Consider the following 24,920-nt stretch of genomic DNA (forward strand, 5'->3'; position numbering starts at 1 on the left):
ATTTACCTATTCCTGTTACATCTTGGTAAGAGAGATCAAGCCCTCTTGTGAAGATGATTCAGTAATCTCCCAGTTAGTTGGAGACAAAAAACAAAAAATAAATCAGATACGCTAATCATATCAAATATTTCACCACAGAAAGAACCTAAATAAAACACTTTTAAACAACTCAAGAGCTGCCTAAAACCATAACAACACATTAAAGGGATGCATGGAGGGATGTTTTCCAGACGCTGTAACCGTACCGGAGTGATGTGTTTGGGCCCGTGCACCTCTTTACTGTGTGACTGCAGGGGGCCCTGCAGCTCTGTGGTGCTGTTACTGAGATCCAGCCTGGTCTGATGCTGTGAGGGGAAGCTGGGATCCCTCAGGTGGAAGACGAGAGGACGTCCGTCAGCTGACCTTCCAGAATAACTCTGACAAACATGAAGAGGCCGCCGCAGACTGAGTATCATCCTCAAACGTATCTGACTCCAACATTAGTTAGTTACAGCGGGCTGACCTGGGTGTGGGTGGTGGTGTAGCAGGGTGCTGTGTCGCCCAAGTTTAGGGTGCTCTGATGCAGATGCCTCGGCCTGGAGGTCTTTGCTTTACTTTGACACGGCCAACCACGGTGGGCCAACCTCTGGTCACTGTCCATCCGACTGGTCACGTCTACACCTCAGCCAAAGCTTCTGAGGGTTTCTTTTCTTACCTGAACTACAGAATATAAACCAGAAGTATAATTACTGATGCTTTAAGATATTTACTATATTAAATCCCTTTCATGCATGACTTATGACAGCCTTTGTCAGAATTTTTTTCCTATGTGTTTTTATTACTCTTTAGGCATGCAAAATAAAATTAGAAATTCATTTTTTTTACATGTCCACTGAGGTGGACAGCGTGGACAGGCTTTAACTGAATAAATATTTATTTAACAAACCAATGAATTAAATGATATAGTATGTGAAAACTATGTTTTTAATGCTGTTAAACTAATGGGGTCACATATTTTAACATATACAGTTTAATGCAATGCAAAAACGTTGAGCCTCACTTCTGACTCCTCAGCCTCTTTCTCAGCATCCTCAGCTCTACTGTCACTGCTGCTAGCATTTGGGGTTTCTCCTATTTCTGGCAGCCATTCATCATCACTGCCACTAGTATTAGGCGCGTTTGACTTCATTAGGCGCTGCGCAGCGCTGACTTAACGTGATGCATGCTGGGCTTGAAATAAGGCATGCTGATTAGAAATTGTGTCCGACTTTTGTCAGAGTTGCTAAACGTCACCATGTCACATGACATTAAAACCTCACGGGAGCAAGGCGACCGCAGTTGCTTTTCCACAGCTGCACCAAGTCGGAACCACACTTTTGCTTGGTCTCGCGACATTTTTCTACGTAAATGCCGCGAGATCCGTCACAGTAAGCTCACGCAGGTAGAATGTGTCCTACTTGACGGCGGCGCTTTTATTCCCCGCCCCTGCAGTCACCTGTATGGAGGACCGATCCTGACACAGGCAGAAATGCATACAGAAATGTAAAAAGGACAGGCAGAAATAAATACCATGGGTTAAAATAAATAAGGTAAAAAAATACAAAGGAAGAATAAAATAGACAAAAATATTAAAACACACACATAAATAAATACATTTAAAAAATAAGTAATTAATAAATAACGTTGAAGATTATAACGGAGAATAAATAAATAAGGTAATTATTACAAAGGTGAATAAGTAAAGGCACTAATTAAAATATATAGATTTATGTCTCCTTGTAGAATTTAATTACTACCTACATTTATTTATTTACTTTATTTTTTTGTGTATTTAATTGGATGCTTATTTATTTATTGAGCATTCATTTATTTCTGTATTTATTTCTGACTGTGTCAGGATCGGTCCTCCATACACCTGCAGCTCACGTTAGACTATCAAGTCAGCGAAAGTCTGCTGCCGTCATCTCGAACGCGCCTAATATCCTGACTTGATTCTGATGGAATTTGCTCTGCTATCCTGAATGCCTTTCTATTACTTACTGCAAGACACTAAATGATACTCACATAATGGAACTAATCTGCACAAAATATTGTTTTTGTTACAAAAACTGCAAGTGTAACATAAAACCATCTTATATATAAAGCCAGGTAGCAAGTGATCAATACAGTTTTAAAAATCAAACATCATAATTAATTTGTTTATTAAATTTTCTAATATTAATCAGACAAAAAAGTTAAAGTTACATGACATTTCCCTCTGAATTAGGCGAAACCTTCATCGTCTGCTCTGTTGTTACTTACCTGAGATAAATCAGGCTGCTTCTGTGGAAACTTTGCTGTCACGGTGACGGGAAAACAAGAACGCTGCAGTGAGACTTTACACTACTGCACTACACAACTTGTATTGTGAACATCAGATTCTGGAGGCCTGCTTTGTTCTGCCTCATTGAAAAGTCTATATACGTACTAAAGGTACTAGGCTTGGGTACTTCCATGTACATGTCTTTAAAAGGCACTTTGAAACTGCCTTTTGTCTGGATAAGTCTTTTATAAATGTGGCTTATCTAATTATTTATTATTTATTTAATTTGATTTGATTTTTGTTGAGGAAAAGGGACTGAAAAATATTTTACTTAATTTTACTCGTGCATATTTGTTGTAAAAAATATTTTATCATAATAGTTTTGAATGTTCTACCTCTAATTTGTGCAGTAATCCACTTTGTTTGTTTGTTCTGACCATAAAGATTAATTTAAAACAACGATTAACCATCTGGTTTTGTCAACTTTCACTCAGGAGCAAAAATTAGCCTTGATGTTCTATTGTGGTAACGTTACACTTCCCTAAAACTACAGGTCTCTCAAGATGTAGCTCTCAGACGACAAAAGTAGCAATTTCTATATTTTTATTTCTTTATATTGCATAAATAAGTTTTACAAATCAAAGTGCTCCTATAGATCAAGAGTGCATTTGTACACAATTATTCTTCCAATTTGATTATGATCATATACCACCTCATGCCCCCTCCTCCAAACATACACAAACATGATCACCATTACACGAAAAGACCATGCAGAAACAAACAAACAAACAAAGCAAAACAAAAAACCCCACACAATCTCACATAATCACACAAACACTCACTCAAGGGAAGCAGCTTTGTTCACATACAGTGTGTTATAATATTATTAGTTACAAACAGACGTTAAACATTACAATTTTGAGCTGATATATTCATGTACTTCTGAAGTTTAATTTGTGAATCAACCTCAATACATATATAATAATAATAATAATAAAAGTATAATAACCTTTCAAGAGGGATTTCATTCAGGAGTTTTTCAAAGCAAAGTGACACATCCGGGGGCTCCTCAGCAACCCACATCTGGAGAAGACTTAACCTTCCAGCGTACCAGCAGATTCTCAATATATCCTTGTACCTGCTGACAGCCTGCTTTGTTGTGTCATCTACATTTACTTATTTGGCACACGCTTTTATCTAAAGCAAATCTCATTTCAGGAACAACATACAAGCATTAACAGAGCATCAATACAGCAGGAGATCTACAAGTGACAATACTTGTAAGAGCTATTAGCGCGTACAGCATCAACGGGTAAATACTTAAGGGAAGAAGAAGTAGGGGAAGTAGTTAATGAATAGTGCAATCAATACAAGAGAACTATAAGAAGAAGAGCGGCACAGGAAGTGCATGTTAGAGTTTGGAGGTGTTATGAGAGGAAGTGTTCTCTGAAGAGTTTTCAGGAGCTTCTTGAAGCCCCTGCTCTGATGGCACGTGGTAGCTCGTTGACAAAGATGAGAACAGCTGGGACTGGGATTGCTTTGTGTGGCCAAGAGGGAACATAAACTTGTATTATGGAGTTTAGGTGACGTTAGATGTGTGCAGACCCAGCAGTCACTCTATAGGCTATATCCTAATCCTAAAATACAAATGCCTGGGTTTAATGTTGACTTGCAAGCGAGAAAACCATCAATTCTCATTTTAAGATCACTCCAAAATTGCACAATCTTTAGGCATTCCCAGGAAGCATGAAAGTAAAAAGTAGCATTGTTGATACTAAACCGGTGGGAGGCAGCAATGCGCTAAACAGTGCCGAGCCTGCCGGAAGAGAAGAAGAGGAGCTACGCTGCTGCCCGCCCCCTTGTGTCCGCAGGAGGAACTGCAGTAACCGGGCTGTGACAGCTGCCCCGGTCCCCGGTGTCCCTTCATCCATCTCAGTCCGTAAACAACGCGCTGGTTGATCAATTGCTTTATAGGTTAAAGGCCGTTTCATCGAAATGTCGTCTAACGGTAAGATTCAGTACAAAACGTCGTTTAAAACCAGTGAAGGTTAAAAAGCTCGTGAGCTAATACTTAAATATCTTCACTAAGACGCAACGTTAACTTAACCGGCGAGCTAAGTTAGCTAATGTCAAGACGCTAATTAACGTTATATATATATATGTTTATATTAACGTTACTGTTTGAAGGCCGGACGTTTTCACATATTCAAATCACTCGGTTACATTAGAGAAGGAGAGAAGCAGAAGGAGAAGGAGCTGCCCGAGTGGAGGAAAAACCTACCGGCGAGCTAACAGTTAGCATGAAGCTAAGTCGGTCGCTTGTGCTACTGACCCAGTTTGAGAGATGGCGGCTCCGCCTCTCTGCCTCTCCGCCTCTCTGCTGCTCTCAGGCTGCGGGTTTAACTCGGTTCGGTTCAGATGATGTTTAACATTAACGCTTATTATTCTTATTAACGAAAGCACATCACGTTAAACTCAACAAAACGGGGTTAAATTAAAGAAAGCTGCTTGAAAATTTGGCTCGGGATGCATCAAACCACGTTTCGTAACAGCTTCATCTGTATTACAGTTATTATTAGACTGCTGGTTGGTCCCATTTTATTTATGTGTAACAATAACAGACTATAAAACGTGTCTCATTTCATTTCTTTTGCGTTAGACTACAGCTCATATTTGCCAAACAGGAACCAGCATACCACTTACCACGTTTTATTATTATTATTTAATCATATGTTGAGGGTGATTCCGGTGTGAATGAAGCTCTGTATCATTTGGATTACTCTTATTAGATATGTGCTTTACTAAAAAAGTCTAATCTAATGCGTATGTATATATTTAACACTCAGTTTTGTTTATTCCATAGATTATTCCCAAACGTCTGCCCAGGGGTAAGTAATGTTATACTCAATCATAAACTAGTGCTTTTCCAATATGGGGAGTTTATGCATGAGAGTTTTAAGACTTGTTTACGTATATCAATATCATTCTTCCTATATAATACGTCAAGAGTTCCTATTATTCTCATATAAACACCTCGACTACAAACATACATTTGGGTTAAGGCAAGGTTTGTATATTCTTGGTAAGTTATGGAAAAGCGATGTGTTCATGTTTGGATGTTTTATTTTATTTTTTTACCTCTTGCAGCTATGGGTCCTACGGTGGAGGAGGTGGTGGTGGTGGTGGTGGAGGCGGTGGCGGTGCTAACCAGGGCTATGGTCAGTCTTCTGGTCAGAGCTATAGCCAGCAGGGCTATGGAGGCTACAACCAGAGCTCTGACAGCAGCTCCGGCTCCTACAACCAGGGAGGATATAGCAGCTATGGTCAGCCCCCGTCAGGTAGAGGAAGACTCAATAACGGCCCGAAACCACGCTGTTCTTCTGTTGCACACTGTGGTGTAACTTTAATTCCATGTGCTGCTGTCTCCTTTCTTCTCCCAGGAGGATACAGCTCTCCGCCCTCTAACCAGGGTGGCGGCAGCGGCAGCAGTGGTGGTTATAATCATTCCAGTCAGCCCTATAGCTCTGGAGGCTACAACAGCAGCAACCAGCCTTCCAACATGAGCTACAACCAGCAGTCATCATTCTCTGGGTACAGCCAGCAGCCGCCTTCCTCTTCCTCCTCTGCAGGGTAAGACACAGTCAGCTTCTGCTTCTCTACTTTTAATTTGTTATGCCCCATTTGGACAGTAAAGTAGAAATTACGGAGGGATGTAGGTGATGAAATATGAGCATAAACGGGCTAACTAATTTTCACTCATCAGGAATTTATTCTTTCTATAGCAGATAACCAAGTTACACTAGCCATCAGGAAATTCCTCTAAGTTTAACTGGACTTCCTAAACACTGATTGATTTATAAATCACCATATTAAAACCCTGTTAAATATGCAGTCAGAACGCATGTATGACTCACAGCTCACAGTTACCTGTTGTCGTAGTACTGAAACGTACTTTCTGGCATGCGATTCCTTCTGATGCACATTAGTCAGGTATAGCAGCTGTCTGAGGAACTAACGGAACGATTTGTCAATGTAAACAGAGCTAAAAGATGCAAAAAGATCTCTATGAAGGGGAGTACATGTGTGTAGCTTTGGTTGATTTGTTATCTGCTTCTCTTCTCCCCACCTTCAACAGATATGAAGGTAACTCGCAGGCCCCTGGCTACAACCAGCCACCGAGCAGTGGACAGAGTGGAGGTGGTTACGGCAGCAGTGGCGGTCAGACTGGTGGCTATGGGGGCAGCGGGAGCCACCAACAACCACCCCAACACGGAGGAGGAGGTCACTACAACCAGCCTCCAAGCTACAACTCCCCCCCTCCACAGAGCTACAGTCAGCAGAGCCAGTATGGCCAAGGTGGAGGTAAGGGATGTGTTTTAAATTCTCTTTTTTTAAATGCATTTTTGCAAGTGAGAAGAACTTAACATGAACTCACCAGGGAACAAAAATGACCATTTTTTTATTAGAAAAGTAGTTCCAGAGAAAATTGTTTACAGTCAGGTCTGTGGGTATTGTTGTTACTATTTCAAATGTAAGTTTTCAGTCCTTACGCACCTCAATATCCCCTCATTTCCACTTCCTTCACCTCAACATACACTGTATCTACGGTATCAGGTTTGCCCTCAGGTTGCTTGATGTCGAGTGAAATTTAATTTGGACCCTGATTTGGCATATTCTGCAGATTATTTCACAGAAAACACAAAAATTTCCACACACTGCTTCTGAAATGTCTATTCTGATAGTGTGATTGTTACTCAGAAAACTTTGAAAATTAGTTTGAACAGCCTAAGTGTACCAGCCACACAGTTATTCACAGTGACTTGGATCACTATAAATCAAGCAGACAATTGCCGTTTTTCCATTACCAGCACCGACTCGACTCGGTTTGGCCGTGCTCCGTTTTCTATTGCAGATAGTACCAACAGATAGTACCCCTCAGTGTAGCTGGTCGTCATAGCTTTGGTTTTCACAGTACAGTGTTGGCGTGTGTGTGGAGCACTGTCACACGGGTAAATCTGTTGACATCTGATTCTCTCTCTCTCTCAGGATATGGAGACGAAAGCCCACCATTGAGCGGAGGAGGAGGTGGAGGGTATGACAGTCCTGATGGAGGTTACTTGGGTCAGGATGGCCGTGGTGGCAGGGGCCGTGGGGGTGGATTTGGAGGTCGCGGTGGTGGCGGATATGATCGCGGTTTTGACCGAAGCAGCCGAGGTGGACCAAGAGGAAGAGGAGGCATGGGGTAAGTGTTTAAAAAGCCTCCAGTGTCCCATGTTATCAGTCCTGTTTTACTAGGTCCTCTGGACTTATGAAAGTGCTCTGAATCTGAGTGCAGTGATGCATGTAATTGTTTCCTCACCTTTTGGCTACATGTGGAACTGTGTAGAGGAAAATTAAATAGGAGAGAGAGAACTGTTCCACGTTCATAGCTACATGCTGAAGCAATTGAGAGGTGCGAGCTGATGTCAGAATTTCCCCTCCCACTAGCTTTTGAGGAAAATGAATTCTTAAATTGCCACAAAGCAATTGATGTGTTTTCTGTCTGCAGTGACCGCTGCACAAATCTTGTTTTGTTTTGTACATAAACTTTCTGAATACATCACATTAAAGGTTTGTCTGTGATTCGCAGCACCTCCTGGAGTCAAACTATTGACAGATACAGTCGGAGTGCTGTGCTGCAACTCTGGGTATTTGTCCAATAGGGCTGAGCAATAACATAAAATCAGTTCTGATCCATTGCCAAATAATACCAGGGCAGGAATCACTCATATTTATCCTAATATTTATTATTAAAAGCTGCTGCTGTGCTGTGACAGAGGGAGAAGCCATGTGTCATGATATATAAGGTGACTACTTATACATCAATAGGCTACTTCTGAATACGTTTTTATTACCAAAGCGATTTGCCAAACATTAGGTATTTCTTTTTAATCTTTTATTACTTAATCATAAGAGAATTTGTTTAAGATTATATGTAATATATTGTATGAACTAACTCGGTGATCTATGCATGCACGTACACAACAGCAGCAGAGAGTGCATGCACTAAGAGTGTTCAGGGGCCCGGACCTTGATCTAATGTGAGACAGATCAATGTTGGATTACTTCTATCAATACTCAAAACTTAAAACAGGACTTCTTTCTGATAATTTATTTATTATTATATGAAATGTAGTCCCTTCCTGCTACACAGAACATATCAGAGAATTACATTTAGAATATGCTAACATATAAAATAAATCCATATAGGCCAAAACAGTTCATTTATATACATATATATACATACACGTATGCACCCAAGTTCTTCATTTGGGAAACGGTGTCCTTCCACTGTGTTTCAGCACCAAGCATCAGCGATGTAAACACACAGATCTGCCCAGACTTAGTGCAGACACAAACCCATCATTGCTGGAATGCTGTTGCTGTGCGATGCAATAAAGAAATCAATATTACAAATATTAATAAGACACTTTTATATCATAAAATATATACATTGTAAAGTTATGGTAAAAAATATAAGTTGATAGTTATGCAGTGAACTGTGTTCCCCTGTTACGCATTTCATCAAGAAAAAACTCTGTGTGTGAAATAAACCTTCAGTAATTTATTCTGGAAATTAATTATTGCTTGTAATCGTTCAATAAAACCAAAGAAGTTCTTTAAAACAATAACACAATATAATCATGTCATCATGATATGATACCACTGAAAGTAATACCTTTCAATTATGGCCCAGCCTACTGGACGCAACATCTTGAAGTTTACAATCACAAAATACCCAGAGCTCACAAAAGTAAACTGAATGTGTTCGAAACACGGCTGCATGTGTCCAAGCACAACATAAAGGTTGTGCTTGTAAACTGGGTAAAATGCCATATCATATAGGGGTTCGCAGTCTGCTGTGATGGGCTCATTATATTAAGGTTCTTGTGGCCAGGGTTGGATATCGAGAACCGCTTCCAAGTTGGAACCATTGCAAAAATTTCTAAGAACTGTGGGTTCATTCGTCAGTCTCGCTCCTGATTAACCGGCAGTGAGCGTTTTACAGGCCATAAAAGTTGCACTTACACGATATCAGGTCACTTGTTACGCAGAATGTCAACAAAGCATTGCTACCCAGCTGTAGTAGCAACGTCTCACGCTTGGGTACAAAACACAGGTGAGCTGACGTTCACCTTTTTATACTGAAGGGAAAAGAATGATGTCTACAAATGAGACCTTTCACTTTAGACCTAAAGGGGAAGATGAGCAAGAGGATGAAGGTCACCGAGCGGTGACGAGATTTATAGTGAAGGGGTTGGAATCGGAACCGAGATTCAATAAGAACCTTATTCCATAATTAGAACTAGAATCTGAATCGATAAAATTGAAACGCTACTCAAACCCTACTTGTGGCTGAATGCCGGTCAGAAACCATATCCTCACCCAAACAAGAGGGTACTTGTGTGAAGTTGCAGTGAGCATGCTATTGAGTCATGTGAAGCTTTAAAAACGGATCCTTCAATGAAAGAGCTACGACATGAACCAGAGTAAATCACTGCGTGGAAAACAGATTTGCTTCTATCTCGGTTTCTGTTTGAGATCTTACAAATTACAGTTTTGTTATGAAGCATGACCCCTCCCTCACCGTCAGTCATTTCATCATCTGCAGAAAGACAAAATGTGGAAAAGCCAAAATGTAACCATAAAAAGGTTTACTACAATTTACATTTATAAACGTCAATTGCAAAAATATGAAGCTTTTGAAAGCAAACATCTGTGCTACCAGATCACTGTCTCTATGTAAAAGAGAAAACTAACAAACCCGATTTAATTCAACTGCAACATGTATCTATATAATGGCTGTCCATGATTTGGCTGTATGTGGTGGTGTTACTGCAGTCACTTACGTACATGATATCACATCTTTGTCCCTTTTAATGGACTTGTTGCCTTTGTCACATTACTATAAACACAAGAAACCTTGTGTACTGCAGACTGTCCGTTGCCAGTGTGATGATCCAAACACAGCGATGTAGGTGCTCGAACAAAGAGAGAGGACGGTATGATCACACTCAAGCTCAGCATTGCATGAAAGCCAGGTTAAAAAAAACAGCAATGCAAAGTTCTGTTAAAGACAAAAAAGGAAAACTAAACCTGTCGCATCAAACACAGGTTGACTTTGAACTTTGGGTGGCTGTTGGCGAGCAGCTCAGAAATGCAACAGCTGACAGTTGATTTGCAATATGCAAGCTACTTCCTGTTTAGATTTCAGGAAACCTAAACAAACTGTGTAAGTTCAAGAAAAATATATAAATGCAAAAAAAAGAGCAGTAGATTATGGGTCGGGGTAACATTGTATAAGCCCAATAAATTATACAGAACAGAGACAAATCACAGAACAAAGATTTTACAAGAAGAGTGAAGCTGTGAAGCAGAAACAGTTTTGGTATGGTAAGTTGATGTTTTTGTTTTTCTTCTAGAGGTTGTACGTTATCTCATGTACTCTCTTGTAACCTCATAATGTTGGTGATGAACTCGTAGACGAACTAGTTTGCCATTTCATTAAAAGCCCTCTCATCCATCATGGACTATTTGAATTTTGGAACTCAGTCCCTCACAGTATACTTTAAATATGGCACTGAGCACTAATCGGCCGATACTCTCATGTGTTGTTCACCAAAGTGTTTGTTAAATTATACATTTTTATCTTTATATATTGAAGAGTTAAAAATGTTTTTGAGTGATCTTGGCTTAAGATTTGAGAATGGAGGAATATAAACTGATGCTTATGTCCTTCTTTTTCATACTAGATGTGATATCTTGGTATAATAAAGTGTCTTCTGTTTCTAAAAGTCACAAGATAACAAAAGGTTTTAAAGAAAATCAGAGGTATAGCTCTATTTTAAGGACAAATGTGCCCTAAAAGGATTGAAAGTAAAGAAAAAAAAATAATCTAGCTTGGCCTGTAAGCCTCGGCTCACCAATATGGCGTTTTTTTATTCCTCACAGTTGTCTTTTTGTCTGCAAGATCTTTCCAAAATGGCAAGTAGACTGTGTGCGTTAACTGCCCACACACTAACACACCACAATACATTACCATCACCTGCCTTTCTCACCTGTTACCACTACCTCCCCAACCAGCCCTTACAGGATCACTGTGTCATACTCTGCTTTAATCAATCTTTGAATCTTCTCCTAGGCTTTTACCTTCTCTCCAGGCTGGCTTTCTGCTCTTAAGCCATCATTTGGGATATTGCAAACCTGGGGAAGTCCACAGACCGTTAATAGTCAAATTGTAGTTGGAGGAAATAATGATTTGAAAATACTAATAATTTGGGAGATCATGGGGGGGAAAAGCACCAAAGAACATCTGTTTTTAGATTTGCTTCAATTTGTGTAAAGAATAAAAAGGTTGTCTGAGACCTAAAAGAAAATACTCAACACCCATCCAGGGATCAACGGTGTTAATGATTGGGTTGGTTAATTGACACACAACCAAGTTATGTGGTGAAATAAAATGGGTGCACACAAGTCACTTAAAGGCTTGGTAGAACTTTAGGGTAAAAATTTTATCAGCTTGTGAACATAAAATGACAAGGTCTTTAAACTGGCCTCTTGTCCCCGAGGTATGTTCAAGAAACTCTGAACAAGGTCAAGTAGGGGTTCAGGACAAGTGCCAAAAGAAGAAGGGTGGGTTTAACTCAGAGTCTGAGAGTGAAGGTTACCCACAACCCATTGAGAGAAATCGCTGTCAGCACCTGCCTTCAATGCGTGTCGTTTCTCTCTTCCTCCTCATCAGAATGGCCGATCGTGGAGGATTCAGTAAGTTTGGTGGTAAGTGACTAAAATAGACTTGAGCACAAGAAGGTTTGTTGGGTTTTAAAGAGTCAAAGCTAAAAAAGGAGGGGACACCAGTATACTTACAGCATGAAGTGGGTAAACATGTATAATTAACTTCAAGGAAAATTCTTTTTACGCTACTGAACTGATTATTACAGAAAAAGTATGTGTAGCCTATTGAGATTTAATATGACATATTTACAAGGTAGAGTTTGATGAATAATGTTAAATAAGTGTTCACCTTGCAAGTAGGAAACCACAGAGTGCTCAGGTGTATCAGTGCTCAGTGATTGCAAATATCCTGCAGAGGGAGGTAAATGGTACATCATGGCTTTATATATGTACTTCTTCAGCAACTCTTATCTTGCGGCTTTGGAATATGTCTTACCAGTGTTCAGAGCTTTTGTCCATGAGTCATAAAACATGCAGTGGTTGTTGGGGTAATGTGTCAAAACCATCCAAATCAAAACATAAGGTATCAATAGGTTTGACACCATGATTCAGATTTTTGTGCACATGATGCAGGTTGTGTGTCACACATGAATGGATGAGTTAACATTTATGTTCTTGAGGTGCAAGGAATTTAGCCCCATAACAGCATGACTGTGCAACTTGTAGAAACTCGTCACTTGTAGTTTCCAGAGATGAGTCAAAAACTGATTTGATTGCCCAACTGTGGAATGTTGTCAAGTGATAAGGTCCACGTTGTGCTATAAATGGAAAGAACATTTCTCAACAATGGAACAATAGACCAGCTTGTATTAAGGTCACGTGACTCCTTATTTTAATGATAAACCACGCCCAAGGATTGTTAATCACACAGTTGGTTTATTTAGTGTGACTGTATATAGTTCATGTTTGACTTGAGGTTTACTTGCAGGTCTGTGACAGATCGATACTTGGTATTTACCTTGACTTTATTTAGCTTAAAGTTGCTTTTATTTATTAAACAAAAATTATAAACCTGCAGGGTTGATGCTGGTGCAGTCGTCTTGTCAGTGACATCTATAATAGTTATTTATAGGGGTAACGTGTTGCACAGTATTCATTTTGTAATTCTAATATTTATTTTAATTGAAGTGCAACAGGGTCTGATGTTTAATTATAAACTACCCAGTGATCCAAGTAATCAAAGGTTTAATTTGTTACATATGCCAACTATGTATAGTTAATGCTAATAATTAGGATAAAGGTACAAATAACAATTAGGTAAAAAAAAACTGGGTAACTTCTGTTATGATTTGGCGTTATATAAATACAAATGAGTTGAATAAAAAACCTCTAATTTAAGTATTACATGTTTGTGTATATTAGCCTGGTGTGTAGGTGGTGTAAGCGTTTTTTTTCAGTGTATAAAAAATGTAAACTGCACATGCGGTGTGTCACAGTGGTAAGGCAAACTATGCAATGAACTTTGTTACTAAAATGCAAAGGATTAACAGAGGCCAATGTGCTTGACAAGGCAGAGGATAAACAGAGGTCAGAGGTCACCAATCCTGATGGTCTGAGCAAAGAAGCTTTTTCTGAGCCTCTCTGTGTTGCACTTGTGGCTACTGATGTATTTACCTGAGCGTAGGAGATGGAATAGTCTATTGCTGGAGGTGGTCAGGTTCATTCATTATCCTACTAGCTCTGGTTCTGCACCGTCTGGTGTGTAAGTCCTCTAAAATGGGGAGTGTAGGTCTAATGGTCCACCACTTTCTGTAGGGCCTGATGGTCCTGAGCAGTTTCCAGACAAGTTGGTGCTGCCTCCTGTTCGGATGCTTTCCGCTGTCTTTAGGGCAGAGAGACTCTTCAGCTAATCTTACCTTAAACAAAAACCCAAACATCAATAATTAAAAAGCTTAACAGTGACCGTTTCTAATGGAACAACTTTAGTTTTTTTGTTTGTTTGTAGTTTTAGTTTAAAGCATTTGTTGAAATTATGGGGAAACGGTGCAATTGTAATGAAAAATCTACAGAAATATAGACCTGCGACACTGTTTCCTGTAAATATCAGCCATGATGACAGGCTGTGCCACCGTAGTACTTCTTCCTGATCAGTTTAGTGAGTATCAGTCTTTGGGTAATCATTCTTTTTAGTAGCCTCTGTGTTGCTGCTGAAAAGGGTTTGCCTGGTTTCACTGTCACAGGCCAGATTTATTACCTAAGTGGGTCAAATGTTGAGGTAAGGGTTTGGCTCTGGCTTCTGATGACATTGTCATCAAGAAGGGACCAGTTCCAGGAACTCTGTTAAATGAAAGCTGCAGGTGATGCAGCTTTCAATCAGTCTTTCCGAAAAAGGGGACAGGAATTAACACACCTAAACATTCCTAAAGGTGTTTCCGTTAACCTCTAAAAACTTCAACATTGGAAGTTGGGTTTATGAATGGGTAAAGTGTGCGCAAATGTTGTACTGCAATAACGAAATCTCAGAATGACAAATGGTGCGGTTATGTACACGATGTATGTTGGGGCATTTTCCAAGAATCCCTTGTTAAGCTGTGGGACAACCAAGGTAGACACAGGAATGAATGAATTACATGGGTGACCGGGTCGTTGAAGGTGTACATACTCAAAACAACAAAGGGATTGTGTTGCAATACGTTGGAGTTGGTAATGTTTGTGTGAAAGGAAGGTACTTATAGTGGGTTAAGAAATGCATCAACACAAATACATTGACTTGTGGACTGTTTTTAAACCGCAAAAAGAGCCCGACATGCGTGCTTCTGCATGAAGTGTCATAGAAGTATACTGTGGTTTCTTGGCGGATCAAATAAACAACCACTTCAATGAAATGGTATACTGTGAGAAGTATGGTGCGATGCACAAAATCAACTTGCAGGAAGGATCTCAATAACGCGGGCAATCTTGTTTTGTGTACGTGTTTGAGAGAATCCCGGCTGCTTACTGTGAAGTGGGGTAATCATGAAAGATGTAATTGTATAATGACACTGCTAAAAGACAGGATGGTAAAATGCCAGGTTTATTATGTGACAAGCTGTCACGGCAAGCACTAGGGTGTAATGATTACTCATCTGAAACGAGTGTCAGGTACTGATAATATACTCTTAGTGAGTGGAGTATAATCGGAGTAAAATGTGTCCAACTGTTTTCTAATAAACAATACTTATAGGAAATTTTATTTAAAAAAACCTAGAGGTAAAAAACTTTTCTCTGAAGGTAAATTCTGATGTTGTTCTGGAAATAGTTTTCTGATTAATATGGGGGTGGTGATGGCGCATAGATAAGATGCTTGCCTTTGGTGTGGGAGATCTGGGTTCGATTCCCACTGTGAGACATCCCCCATTGTGTCCCTGAGCAAGACACTTAACCCCTCATTGCTCCAGAGGCGTGCGACCTCTGACATGTATAGCAATTGTAAGTCGCTTTGGATAAAAGCGTCAGCTAAATGTAATATATCAACTCACAACTTATAGTTAGTACTGCTCATGTCTTTTTTAAGCCTTGCCCATTCTGGATAGGATCATTTAGTTGGTTAAACAGATAAAAATGTAGAAGTTTAATACTGGTATTGTGTTGATTTGAGTGAGGACAGGAAATTAAATACAGTATTGGTAGTATTTACAGTTTGTGTGAGGTTTGTGTTTGTTTATCATTTGATCTTTTTCACAGCTAATTGCTGTTTTTTGTCCTCTTCAAGGACCAAGAGACCCGGGACATGGAGGACCCAGCTTCAGTAAGTTTTGAGTTGTTTTTGCCCTGCTAGCAACAAGACCTAACACAGTGTCCACAACGGACATTTTTCAGTCTCACTGAACAGATGTGCTTTGATATAACAAGTACAGAAACTATTAACCATATTTCCTTGACGTTTATCATGTACTGTCTATATTACCAAAAAACAGATTTATGATTCCCGTCCCGTGGATAATAATTGTCAGAAAAAAAACAGTGCTGAAAGGAGAGTGAACTTTATATTCTTATAGTCATCCGGTGAACAACTAAACCACTCCAATAGGATGTTCTGTGTTCTGTTCATGTTGATGGATATGTGAATAGGTGATTGCTTGCTAACATTATGACCGTAACAACTTTGTTTTCAGCTTGTGACACTGCCCCCAATAAGCCAAAAATATCAGCTCATGAAGCCTAATACCAAGTTAATATAAATAACATATTTGCATTGCTTTGTTTTAGTGCCAATCAGTTATAGTAGTCAGAAACTGACCTACACAGAGTGATAGAACGGGTGAGATGTCCAGCGTTAGCCTCTTATTGCTGTCTTAGCATCTCTTTTTATTATTATCCAACAGTGCAAGACCAGGATAACTCTGATAATAACACCATCTTCGTGCAAGGCCTGGGAGATGACTACACTGTTGATTCGGTGGCAGACTTTTTTAAGCAGATTGGGATCATTAAGGTATCTCTCCAGTGCTACAGCATGTGTCTCATCAAGCACTGCCTGTATTTGAGCAATTTACAAGTTTCCCCTTCTGACATTGACAGTAATTACACAAACACTTTGGTGCTCATGACAATCTATTCCAAATATCATTTCAAAATCAGAAACTTTATTAACATTTATGTTGATTAAACAATTTACCGTTCCTGTAAAATTCATGCAAAATGCCTATTCAAGGCATATCCAAAGTAAATTCAATGTAGTTATTGACCCATTTGGAGTAAATGCATGGTTTTGGGCTTTTCTGAAAGATAATAATTTAATTTTAAAAAGAAAGTGTTTCTGCGTAAAAATGCTTGCTAACAAATGCATGTAGACAACTACAGCTGGGACTTATTAGCTGGAAAACACTGTAGGGCCACAGCATAAAGCCTTACCTATCTAAGTTTAAATTTTATATCAATACCATGAAAAATGACTATTTTCCACAGGTTTTTCTGAATGTATGTCTTAGCGTTTTTTTTCAAAAACAGCACCGCCCCTTGGCGGCAGGCGGCTGTATTAGCTGGTAGCTTGAGGCAAATGTGTTTTTTTGCTGGTAGATCATGAACTTCCCACTTAAAGCTCTATCGTTATTTTCAGAATTTTATTGGCTACAAGAAGTGCCAGTCATCGGCACAATTTGTTGCAACTGGCTCGGCCTACCCACGAAATAATAGGGGCTGGCCCTTCCTTACAGCGCGGGCCCCTGATGGCTGTTGAAGGCTGTGAAAGGGACATGTGAGCTGCTATTGAGTCGGATTTGGTGTCACTCGAAAGGTCAGAGTTCAGCGGCCAATTTGAATACAAGATATCGTAGTTGTTTACATTCAAATTGGAATTATTACGATTATAATGACATACGAGCCACGTCTGCCGGCAACAGTAGTCCCTGGGGATTTATTAATGGAATAATGTGTTTTGGACTAAATGTTTTACTGGATTGGATCACCTGAACCTTTGACAACGTAACAAGTCTGTTTTTGTTGGAGTATAATTGATCGGTGGATTAGGATGAGGTTTCAATTTTCACTAAGACAATAATTTTTAATCCAATTTAGGTTGATTCGGTAACATTTATCCAGATCAGTGTCCTTCAATCGCTCTCATCCTCAGCGTCATACGTGCATCTAGTTCATGTAGTGATTTCGACATTTCTTCTAATTTCATTGACAGACCAGTGGTTACTCTCAGCAGCTCACCAGACTGCGCCCCGATGGTGTCAGTCCTCCTCTGCGCTTCCACAGACCGGTCTGAGATGTTACGAAACAGTTCTGATTGGCCCTTTGATGTAAAACCTTCAGCTCTTCGTTCACCCCATTTAAGCACTCTTTAAGTTCCCCAGACAGCTTTTGGGTAAATTTAATGGCGGCTGTCTTACCAATTTTACGATATATTAGAGAGATTCCAAGAAAATCTTGTCAATAGCGCTGAGTGACCAGTTGATTAATTCCATTTTGATGGTTTCAGGAGAACAGCAGGCAGGTGGTCGAAAGAGAAAAGTTTCCACACGACCAAAGTAGACAGAAAATAGGAGCAAGCCAAGATAAGAGGGGAGAAAAGCACGACTGCACTCTACAGTAGCAGGAAGAGGAAGTTAACGAGGATTTTAGCTTTCAAGCGGTGTATCACATGAGTACGAAGTTAAGATATCAGTCGTGTGCACATACTGAAAGCTGCCGCCAGGACCTGACCGCCCGCAGAGGCTAAGAGGTTAAAGGAAAACCCAACCCAACATAATACATTCTTTAAAGAAGAAATTCTCGCGTCCCAATTATTGATTATGACCTTTGAAATTCTGATAAACTTGCATCCAGGAAAGTTGGAAAAAAGCTAACAAGTTCTTAATTGCTTTTTACTTTGTGCGAGGATGTTGTGTCATAGAAAGTTTGAATCTGACCATATTCAACTTCAAAACTGGCTTAAAGTTTTAAACTTTCTGAAGTAGAAACTTAGATTTTCTACAATCAAATATCGTACATCATTTATCTATCTCTAAATTGCTATCAAGGCTGTCACGTGACCTACATCAATCACTGCTTTGCCCCTATTTCCTCCTGTCCATCTTCTTAGGTCAACAAGAAGACCGGCCTGCCCATGATCAACCTGTACACAGACAGAGAGACGGGGAAGCTGAAGGGCGAGGCCACGGTTTCCTTCGATGACCCCCCCTCAGCTAAGGCTGCCATTGACTGGTTTGATGGTGAGTTGAGAACACTGTCGAGCTTTGACTCGCTCATAAGTTCTGGTGTTTGCTGCTTGACGGCTTCAAAACCAGGTTTTAGTTGGAATGAAATGGAGAGTGTGGAACAAATTGAGCATGAAGATGGACAGCAGAGAAAGGAGTGGTTTGAAACGTCCTGTTCGAAACTGTGCTATTGGAGTCTGTTGTAACTGACGGGAATGCAAGCTGATCGCAGCTGCTCTCCTCTTTAACGGACATAACTGCAAACGTTTTACAGTTTTTCTTGTATTTAGCATTTTGTGAGCACATTTATTTCTTGCCTCAGCTCCTTTTGATTTCTGTCTTTCTTTGATAGGTAAGGACTTTAATGGAAATCCTATCAAGGTGTCTTTTGCCACCCGCAGAGCTGACTTTGGAGGCCGAGGTGGCATGAGGGGAGGTCGAGGACGAGGAGGTGAGCCCGTTTGTGAAGGTTGGCAATTTTTAATAGCACTTTTTTTGAGTCCATTTGAGAAAAAATTGAACAATCAATACAATTGTTCAATACATTCACTATTCTTTTATTTATTAAGCCTTTATTCAACCAGGCTTTTCCCACTGAGATCAAAGATCTCATTTTCAAGAGAGACCTGGCCTAGCAGAATAGCTGCAACACAGAGTTTTAGTAAATTAACTGGCAAACACATAAAACATTTGCACACAGACCTGGACTGAGTATATTTCACAATAGATTTTAAATGATTCAGGATAACTATGCTTTGACCTTTGTTTTTTTTTTTTTAAGATATGTCCATTGTTCCCTGCAGTAGGTGCAGAAAACCTAAAAGCTTTCTTTCCAAAACCAAAACACACTTTGGGAACAACATTGCAAATTGTCCAGAGAATGAAGAGTGTGATTTCTATAATTTAAGTTTAAAAGATAAGATTAGAACAAAGGAATTTTGCCAAGAATGGCTCTGCAAATAAAAACATGCCAATGACTGAAGTGGTGCACGCAAAGCAGAACAATTCACTTTTGAATATAATACATGGTGAGTAAGAAAACCACAGTTCGTAAAACATCTCAGAGCCCCGTGATCCACGTTCTGCGGCATGTGAAGACAGTGAGCAGAAGCATTTATGTACAAAACATCCCCGTAATCAATAACAGGTAAAAGGATAGACTCCACGTAAAATCTTTTTCTGTAACATGCATACATTTAAAAGTAGATAAAAGCTCAGTTTGGTGACTATTTTTGAACTATTTGCTGGGACAATGCTGATCTTACTGTTGTTGAAGTAGTAAAGAAAATAAGGTTAGCACTAATTTAACACCTACGAGGGCACAAACACAAACAATGCATCTGTAGTAACACTGGTGTCGCGCTGACAGAAGAGCTGAGTGGTTCCCTTCTTTGCTCTGTGAAGGGCCGATGGGTCGTGGTGGTGGATTTGGAGGGGGACGAGGTGGAGGTTTCCCAGGAGGCAATGGGGGCGGCGGCGGTGGAGGAGGAGGAGGCAGCGGTGGCGGAGGAGGTGGAGGAGGAGGACAACAAAGAGCCGGAGACTGGAAGTGTTCAAACCCGTAAGTCGGGATTTGTTGATTTGTTGATCTGGATGGAAACGTGTTGTACAGCTACTGTGTTTCTGCTTCTATTCTACACAATCATAAAAACACGACCTTTTATTAAATGTTTGCACACACTGTGTTCATAATACAAGTTCATGCAAAAAGTAAATTTCATTTTTAATTAATAGCACTCGTACAGCTCATAATGCAAAATATATCTAGAATGAGAATATTTTTAATTTTGTGGTTATTCATTAGTTTCTGCACATTTCTCTTCAGCAACTGTGGCAACCTGAACTTCTCGTGGCGTAACGAGTGTAACCAGTGCAAGGCCCCTAAACCTGAGGATGCTGGTGGGATGCCCCCAATGGAAAGAGGTTAGACCTCTGCAGTCCTTATATCATACACTCGACATGGTCAAAAACGTGAGAGTTTGTCATTTCTTCTGATTATAATGATTAAATTAGTAATTCATTGATAACGAAGACAGGATTTTTCCTGCATAGAGCCCCACAAAGAGGTTTTAGCGAGCGCCAAAGGAAAATCACCAACGCCAAAATGATCAGAATTGGAGGGGGGGGTATTTCAGATATTCTCTTGATGTGTTTTATTTATCAAACAACTGTTGAGCAAGCAGAACAGAAACTTCAAAAGAAACTTCTTGACTTCCACTTCCCGTCACTTCTCCTCTCATCCACAGCTTTTAGAAATTTTTTTTACACATGCAGCCTGTGCTGGATTAATAAGCCAGCTGCTGCGTTGGTTTGACTTCGAAGCTGAGCTCGCGCTAATGACTTCCTGTGATTTCATGCAGCCGTGTGTGTTAGTTGCTGTCAAAGTCACTTCGTGAACCAACCACTCACAGCCCAGGGGAGGCGGGGCATTAAAAAAAGGTTTAAGGCTCCACAGCAAACGTTAGAAATGCTGAACTCGTTGTTCTGTTTTTATTATTGACGAGTTAGTAATTTGTATAAACAAATGAGAGACTGACACCCTGAAATGTCTTTTAAACATCCTTTTGCTTTATTTCTTTTATAGCTTTGTTATGACTCACTCCACGGATATCAACTCATAACTTGTAATAATACAATAGAGAAATATATTATTAATTCATGAAAGCTCGTAGCGTCAGACTGCAGCTGTGCGGTTTGACTGCAGTGTGAATTCTCACCCCGGGGGCTGACATAGTGAAGCTGTCACTTTGTGTCAGCAGTTTACAAATTGTCACCTAATTGCTTGTTCTGCTGTCAGGAGGTTACGGCGGAGAGCGTCGAGGGGGGTTTGATCGGGGCGGTTTCAGAGGCCGAGGTGGTGACCGCGGCGGCTTCAGAGGGGGCCGAGGAGGCGACCGGGGAGGAGACCGTGGAGGATACGGCCCTGGAAAGATGGACGCAAGGTCAGACGCACTCAAACGAACGGCCCTCTTTGGCTGTCATGCATTTAGCTTGTAAGTTTGGAACGAGGCTATAAGTGATTCAGTGTCAAAGGAACCGAAAAACAGTGTTTCCCACAAATTAGCTACGCTGTATATTAAAGGATAATTTCACATTGTCTTAAAACAATACCGTCCAGTTGTAGAAAAAAAAAAAAAAGGTTTTTGGTGATTGTACCTCCCGTCCATACTGATGGTAACGGTTCTTAATGTGGTTCTAATGTTAGTGAGTGAGTTACCGTGTTGTACTAGTATATTAATGTAATGTCCCCATGAAAAGAACATACTCAAGTGTAAAGTACAGGTTCCTCATATTTGTACTTAAGTAAAATATTTGAGTAATCACACAGAAGGAAAACGGCAGGCACACAGCAGTGCCTTTTTTGGTTGAATTTAGTGCGCTCTGGGTTTTTTTATGTTGCTCGGCAACCAACTGCTGTCCTGTCAGTCAAATCAAAGATTATAGCGCCAGCGATCTGTAATCTTTGGTTTGTCGCTAAGTAATAACAAAAATGAACAGAAACTTGATCACAACTCACAGGTTTGTGTCTTTTGATGCTAAAAACATCTGCTTTAAAAACAATAGACAAAAGGAGGGCGCCTGCTCTGGCATTGTTTGAGGACAGTTTGTTGGAGTTTCTGGATAATCCAAGCAAGTGTAAACTTCCGTCACCACAACTGAGGGCCCGTCTCTCCATTCATCTGATTGGACAGTTGGGGGAGGGGGGGGGGGGGGGGGGGGGTTCTGCTCAGAGCTGAATGTTTTTCAACTTCGTGCGCTCATAGCGCTCCTTCAAAACACGAGGCGCCCTGGTACATAAACAGAAGAATTCTCACTGCCAATACAACTCAGTTTAAAAAAAGGCGCCTCTCGCTGCAACAAACGTGTTCTGTCTGATGCAGGCCTAAATGTACTTACTATCCACCACTGAGTACCAAATGTTATTTTTAAAATAATTTAGCTGTTTGACAGGGCCTTATCCCAGAGGGCAGGATGTCTTTTCACCGTTTCCACTTTGTTGGCTTTAACTGTAAGAGGTACATCAGTAATATGGAGCATTTTTGCACGAAGATATTGTCACATAAATGGTTTGAACTTGAAACTTGAACCTGAAAGTCCCCTGTCAGCCCTGTACATCAGCAAACCTGTTTGTCCTGTAGATGTTGTTCATTGATTGGATGCTAACGATGTCATCGCTGTGTTGTCATTTTCCAGGGGTGACCACAGACAGGAGCGGCGGGGCCGTCCGTACTAGGTCATCTGTCGTAGGACAGCCCTTGTCCACGCTGCGCCCAGCCCAAACTTTCACCTTTTTATATAACTCTGTTAACTTTGATCCACTTAATTCAGTGTGTAGACAATGTGATTATCCCTGTGGTTTGTGTTTGCTCTAGTACATGTAACTCACTTCGTTCACGTCTATCCACATTCCCTTCTCGCTCAGTGGGGCCTCATTTAGAAAAAAACAATCAAATCTTTAGGGGATATAGGGAAATATTCTCACCAGCATCATCAGAATCAGAAATATAAAATATAGAAGAATAACGATTAACACTTCACAACAAATATGTGCAATATGCCGGGGATGTACAATGATGAGAAATTAAATAATGTTTACATGAGACAGCTGTATAACTTTACATGGTTCTTGAAACTAGTTATTACTTATACAGGGAAGATGGTTTTAAGTCTCATTTACACCACATTTAATTGAATTATATTGAATTTTCAGGCGTGGGCCAAGGGACACGTATTTTTGTTTCTGGTGTGGATCCATTAAAGGGAATTCTTAGCATTGGGTGATTATTATTATTATTATTATTTTCTGCTTGAATTAACCAAATTCATGCGAGTCAAATTTAAAACTTTTAAAATTAAACACTGAGAAATGTATCACTAAAATACATTTTATAGATGAGCTGGCATTCTAGTTTGCAAGTGAAAACAAAGTTGTACACCAATATGTCACTGTTAATGTCAGAATTACATGTTTCTAATGTTGACTTAACATTTTTACAGTGTGTAATGGATGGATTAAACCGCCTTTGTTTTTACTTGGGGATTTAAAAACTTGTCTGTCAGTCAGCATTTAATGAGTAACAGTTTTCCAAAAGATAGTAATTAGGTAAGCCAGAGCTGTGGGGATAAGTATTAAAATGGTTTAATTATTTTAAAATAACAAAATTATTTATTGAAAATAATTTGATGTGGAAATGTTCTTTATCTTCAATCAATTTCTGCAGTTTGTGCACAGAGGGAACAAACAGTGAAGGATGGAAGATCCTCTATAAGCCTCATGCAAGAACAAACTCTTACAAACAGATTAGTACGAGTTTATTGCATTCACCAATTTCCACAAAGGAACCAACAAAGTTCAGGGGCGGTACAGGCCGGTCGTACATGTGGTGTATCAAGCTCCCAAAGCTTTAAGTACAGCAGCTTGGTCAGTGGCCGTACGCTGTAGATGCTCCTCTAGTCTGGTCAAAGTCAGGTGACGTAGTATAAAGATTGTGAAAAGCCCCTGTGGGGAGGAAGCTGGCTTGGTTGGACAGGTCCAACACAGGACTTTCACCAGGAGGCTGCTGTTTGTGTAAAAAAACAAAAGCCAACACTGGCTTCTAACTAACTTAAGTCACATAACTTGTGTAACTAACAACTTATTTCAGCCTAAACCAGGATCTCACCGAACATGCACCATAAATTATGGACCACTTTGCTTTAAATAGTAAAACTTTCAAACCATCTAACTTCTTTCTCAGTTTACGTCTTGAATCTCCGCACTGTGACGTTCTTTTTATTCATGGTACACGTGTATGAATAAAACAAGTCGCTGTACACAGCAGTTTGGGGGTTTCAGTTAAGCTGATCATCAAATCTCACAGATGCAGCTGCTACTCTTGAGCAGATCGTCTTCATCGAGTAGAAAAGTTTGTGCAGTGAAGCGAGTTTGGTGAATCCGACTTCAGGCAGGTTTAGGATAAAAATCTGGAAATGTTCTTGCACAAGGCCCAATCTTTGTTATTTTTTAAGGTTTGTGAACAGGTTTGACAACAGAAACTGAACTAATGCCACTCCTGCAGCTTTTTGTTTTCACAAACACAGAATCCTTTAGTTGTTTAGGGTTTCCTGTGTAACATTAGTCACCTTTCAAAATCTAATTGGACCTGCGCCAATCTGAGTACCAATGTGATGGCAAATGGTCATAAGACTAAATGAGGCCTCATGTCTGCAGATGTGATTAAGATGTTTTTGTTGTGACAGAA

General features: G+C 40.0%; 2 protein-coding genes across 12 annotated transcripts in view; one reads left to right on the forward strand and one right to left on the reverse strand.

Moving 5' to 3' along the window:
- LOC123961762 overlaps window positions 1-4,662 on the reverse strand; it is a 6,164-nt gene extending 1,502 nt beyond the window's left edge. Inside the window, exons 1-4 of one of the 10 annotated variants that reach the window (XR_006822784.1) lie at window positions 3,291-4,660; window positions 503-699; window positions 246-416; window positions 7-44 (exon numbers count right to left, since the gene is read on the reverse strand). Coding sequence is in view for 7 of the 10 variants with exons in the window: in XM_046037436.1 (XP_045893392.1) it covers window positions 246-416; window positions 503-640 (309 nt within the window). In the remaining 3 variants the exon portion in view is untranslated. Of the gene's footprint in view, window positions 1-6; window positions 417-502; window positions 700-2,280; window positions 2,590-3,290 lie in introns of those variants that run through there. The other 9 variants (XR_006822783.1, XM_046037436.1, XM_046037445.1 and 6 more) reach the window with 9 other exon arrangements.
- On the forward strand, window positions 4,081-23,452 carry fus (FUS RNA binding protein). Of its 2 annotated transcripts, none has more exons than XM_046037399.1 (15): window positions 4,081-4,289; window positions 5,145-5,169; window positions 5,429-5,619; window positions 5,722-5,911; window positions 6,417-6,643; window positions 7,328-7,523; window positions 12,063-12,097; window positions 15,747-15,782; window positions 16,360-16,469; window positions 18,564-18,693; window positions 19,031-19,129; window positions 20,083-20,239; window positions 20,504-20,601; window positions 21,476-21,671; window positions 22,873-23,452. In XM_046037399.1, the coding sequence occupies exons 1-15, from the start codon at window positions 4,277-4,279 to the stop codon at window positions 22,910-22,912; spliced, it is 1,743 nt and encodes a 580-aa protein (XP_045893355.1). In that variant the 5' UTR covers window positions 4,081-4,276; the 3' UTR covers window positions 22,913-23,452. The 2 variants fall into 2 exon arrangements, with proteins under 2 accessions (XP_045893355.1, XP_045893364.1); XM_046037408.1 differs by having other exon boundaries at window positions 4,084-4,289; window positions 21,476-21,620.
- Window positions 23,453-24,920: the final 1,468 nt, after the last annotated feature.

Source organism: Micropterus dolomieu, linkage group LG02 (assembly GCF_021292245.1).
Source record: "Micropterus dolomieu isolate WLL.071019.BEF.003 ecotype Adirondacks linkage group LG02, ASM2129224v1, whole genome shotgun sequence".
Taxonomy (NCBI): domain Eukaryota; kingdom Metazoa; phylum Chordata; class Actinopteri; order Centrarchiformes; family Centrarchidae; genus Micropterus; species Micropterus dolomieu.